The sequence below is a fragment of the Octopus sinensis genome, linkage group LG16, assembly GCF_006345805.1.
Source record: "Octopus sinensis linkage group LG16, ASM634580v1, whole genome shotgun sequence".
Classification (NCBI taxonomy): Eukaryota; Metazoa; Mollusca; class Cephalopoda; order Octopoda; family Octopodidae; genus Octopus; species Octopus sinensis.
Window position 1 is genome coordinate 4,430,183 of NC_043012.1, and position 5,000 is coordinate 4,435,182.

Here is a 5,000-nt window from a genome sequence, read left to right on the forward strand (position 1 = left end):
GGTGGGGAGGCTTTGGTCTTGTGCTGCAATTAAAAATCCCTCTGTTTCTTCTGCTTTGAGTCCTGAGCTTCTCAACCATTGCTGGGATTTTTCTTTGTCTATTTCTTTTGCGTTTGTTTAGTCCAGTATTATTATTATTATTATTATTATATATTATTATTATTATTAATTATTTTATTATTATTATTATTTCATTATTGCTCTTGTTGCTCTTGTTGTACTCTTCTTGATTTCTGAAGAAATTCAGCCCTTTGATTAACACATGCAAACAATCCTTTCTTTCATTGTAACATAATACTTTTTCTCTATTCTTACCCCCCCCCCCCGCACGCACACACTCATGATTATTATAATAGTGGCTGTGTGGTAAGTAGCTTGCTTACCAACCACATGGTCCCAGGTTTAGTCCCACTGCATGGCACCTTGGGCAAGTGTTTTCTACTATAGCCTCAGGCTGACCAAAGCCTTATGAGTGGATTTGGTTGATGGAAATTGAAATAAGCCTGTTGTATATATATATATATATATATATATATATATGTATGTGTGTGTATATGCTTGTATGTCTGTGTTTGTCTCCCCAACATTGCTTGACAACCAATGCTGGTGTGTTTACGTCTCCGTAACTTAGCGGTTCGGCAAAAGAGACTGATAGAATAAGTACTAGGCTTACAAAGAATAAGTCCTGGGGTCGATTTGCTCGACTAAAAGTGGTGCTCCAGCATGGCCGCAGTCAAATGACTGAAATTAGTAAAAGAAAGTAAAGAGTCTACACAGAGTTTTGCCCCAGACTGGGCTGATCACAACTACCTAGCCTAAAGGTAAAATTCTGAACAGTCCATCAACTCTTAATATAATGGACATATTCATACAATCTCCCTTGCATACTGAAGGGTTTAGCCAAAGGGACCCGGTCCATATTTTTTAAAACCTAGTACTTATTCTATTGGTCTTTTTTGCTGCACTGCTAACTTACAGGGATATAATCAAACCAACATTGGTTCTCAAGCAGAGGTGGGGAACAAACACACACACACACACAAATTTATGACAGGATTCTTTCAGTTTCCATCTATCAAATCCACCCTCAAGGTTTTGGCTGATCCTGAGCTATTGTAGAAGATACTTGCCCATGGTGCTTCACAGTGAGATTGAACCCAAGACCATATTGATGGGAAGCAAGATTCATAATCTCACAGCCATGCTTCAACCTAATATTCTTTTTATGCGAACGAAATTAGACATAATAAACATTATCTTGAGTGATAAAAATTAGCAATAAGCTCTCAAGAGAGACATTTAACAACATTGGTCATTGGCAAAATAACCCACCTGGTTAGTATTAAGTGACTGAAGAACTATTGAACTAATGAAAGCAAGAATAAATTATGGTGTCTCATTTTAGGAGACAAAATGACAAATACTTGAAAGTTTAATAACCAATGAAGTTGCTTAACAAGCAATGCATACATTAATGCATTCACTAGCAACTTTCTGTCTCAGGATAATGTTTGTAATATTAGCAATATTTTAAAAAAGAAACAAATGATATATGAACACTCACTACTCTGGGTTGTACATTGGGCATCAAGAGTTCCACTTTTCTGGCATTTCCAGAAATGGCTGTCACAGCAAGGCAGAACACGAGTAGTGACAGACTCACGGCTGGGGTACTGGCCATCTTTTGTAAGTTGGTGTGCTGGAAAGAGGAAAGAAAAAGATATAGATATACTTGGGCATGTGTGTGTATACTCTTTTACTCTTTTACTCTTTTACTTGTTTCAGTCATTTGACTGCGGCCATGCTGGAGCACCGCCTTTAGTCGATCAAATCGACCCAGGAACTTATTCTTTGTAAGCCCAGTACTTATTCTATCGGTCTCTTTTGCCGAACCGCTAAGTGGCGGGGACGTAGACACACCAGCATCGGTTGTCAAGCAATGCTAGGGGGACAAACACAGACACACAAACACACACACAAACATATATATTATATATACATATATACGACAGGCTTCTTTCAGTTTCCGTCTACCAAACACTCACAAGGCATTGGTCGGCCCGGGGCTATAGCAGAAGACACTTGCCCAAGAATGCCACGCAGTGGGACTGAACCCGCAACCATGTGGTTGGTTAGCAAGCTACTTACCACACAGCCACTCCTGCGCCTATTATATATATATATATATATATATTAATATATATATATATATATTTATTTTTATATATACATATATATATATATATATATATATTTATTTTTATATATACATATTATATATATATATATATATATATTTATTTTTATATATATATATATATATATATATATATTTATTTTTATATATATATTATATATATATAATATATATATTATTTATTTTTATATATATATATATATATATATAGTTATATATATAGTATTATATAAAAATAAATATATATATATATATATATATATATGTATATCAAAACGGAAGTGGAAAACATTTTTGGCTATTATTTATTTATCATTAGACATGTGTCATTTGCTAATAGGAATTATGAAATTCACATTTATGTTTATATATAACTAAAATACTGGAATAAACAGATGTGCTTCAAGGGGACACAGCTTGGATTTTAACTCTACCAACATAACACACACATACATACACACACACATTCGGACACACACACACACACACACCACACACACACAGCGTAGACAAAAACGGATAGTTCAAAACATCACTACACACGTTTTAAAAGCATGCTATATTCGCAAATATGAGTGCTTTATATAATATAATAGATAACATTTTGTTCATTTGTATTGTTATATAACCATTCCATTTCTTCAGGTGATATTCTGCCAAACATTTTGTCGAACATGCAAAGGTAATTTAAAAGTTGTTATGCTAACCACCAGTATCTTTCCGACATAGTGATAAAAGTATAGCCACTAAGCTGACAAGTCATGTATGGGATCTGAAGACCAACTGCACACAACCAACTGGAGAATCATGAAGAAATCTGCACCATATGTAAATGGATCAAAGAGATGTAAGCTATGTATAGCTGAAAGAGTGCACATTCTTTTTAGATCCAAGTATTCCACCACACTACTTAATTCCGAATCCTGACAAATTTCTTTTGTTAAACCTGCTCCAGATTGAGCAGCTGTCTCATAACCTTTGCTCTTCCCCCTATTCAATTATTCAACACCAGCTAGATTATTTATGGCTTCTGCAAACAAAGGGAATGCAACTTTTGGTTTTCTTTCTTCTCCTGTTGTTATCCACCTTTCTTTTCTTGTTTCACTTTTTAGGTCAGCATACTTGTTGCTCTTACTTGTGTTTTCTCATAGACTAGCATCCTGGTTTTCAAATAAGGCCAACTACATCTACTGAGCCCGAAGGACTGCTTGAAGACACAAGGCACATTGCATAAATCTGCTGAATTATCGTGCTTCCACAGCATGAAACTATTAGCAGCTCTTATCTAAATACTGGGTACATTAAATATTTATCTTTCAATAGATGGATTACTTTTTTCATTGATCCTACCTATAATGGAACAGTAAACTACATCTATGTATCACCATCATCATTTAACATCTGTTTTCTATGCTGGGTTGGACACATATACATATGTATGTATGTATATACATATCCCTGAATGTATATACATATGTATGTGTCTGTGTGTGTGTATTATATATATATATATATATGTATATAAATTAGAAAAAAACACCTTTTATTAATTCAAAATGAACAATTAAATTACACCATCTAGAAAATTACATATAATAGAAATATTAAAATTAAGATAACAATAAAATACCGATGATTAAGAAAATTGCAAAAAAATAATAAAAGCATATATAATTGGTATATAATATTTCTATTATATGTAATTTTCTAGATGGCGTAATTTAATTGTTCGTTTTGAATTGACAAAAGGTGGTTTTTCCTAATTTATATATATATATATTATATTGTGTGAAATTTGATTTAGTATTTCTAAATTGAATTTTTTCCCTGTAAGTTATTTTATTGTTATTTTAATTTTAATATTTCTATTATTCCCTGAATTATTATATATATTTATATATATATGCCAGTGGGTGTAACCAGCTCACTTATGAGTACCCCTAATTCATTGGACAATAAACTTTGCTTGCGTAGACCTATTGAGGCAAGTGAAATCAAATCAAAATCACTGACATGGCCGAGGACAGTACTGCCTGGTTGGCACTCATGCCAGTGGAACATTAAAAGCACATCCAAGCGTGGGGTGTAACCAGCTCACTTATGAGTACCCCTAATTCATTGGACAATAAACTTTGCATGCAAAGACCTATTGAGGCAAGTGAAATCAAATCAAAATCACTGACATGGCCGAGACAGTACTGCCTGGTTGGCACTCATGCCAGTGGAACATTAAAAGCAACATCCAACGTGGGGTGAACCAGCTCACTTATGAGTACCCCTAATTCATTGGACAATAACTTTGCATGCAAAGACCTATTGAGGCAAGTGAAATCAAATCAAAATCACTGACGTGGCCGAGGACAGTACTGCCTGGTTGGCACTCATGCCAGTGGAACATTAAAAGCACATCCAAGCGTGGGGTGTAACCAGCTCACTTATGAGTACCCCTAATTCATTGGACAATAAACTTTGCATGCAAAGACCTATTGAGGCAAGTGAAATCAAATCAAAATCACTGACGTGGCCGAGGACAGTACTGCCTGGTTGGCACTCATGCCAGTGGAACATTAAAAGCACATCCAAGCGTGGGGTGTAACCAGCTCACTTATGAGTACCCCTAATTCATTGGACAATAAACTTTGCATGCAAAGACCTATTGAGGCAAGTGAAATCAAATCAAAATCACTGACGTGGCCGAGGACAGTACTGCCTGGTGGAACTCATGCCAGTGGAACGTTAAAAGCACACCCGAGTGTGATTGTTACCAGGGCCACGGATTGGCTCCTGTGCTGGTGGCACATAA

General features: G+C 35.3%; 1 protein-coding gene across 1 annotated transcript in view; it reads right to left on the reverse strand.

Annotated features, from left to right (window-relative positions):
* The window catches only part of LOC115220401 (probable peptidylglycine alpha-hydroxylating monooxygenase 1), a 32,657-nt gene extending 30,950 nt beyond the window's left edge, over positions 1-1,707 (reverse strand). The window contains exon 1 of the mRNA XM_029790522.2: positions 1,565-1,707. Coding sequence (XP_029646382.1) covers positions 1,565-1,681 — 117 coding nt within the window. The 5' untranslated portion in view covers positions 1,682-1,707. The remainder of the gene's footprint in view (positions 1-1,564) is intronic.
* Positions 1,708-5,000: the final 3,293 nt, after the last annotated feature.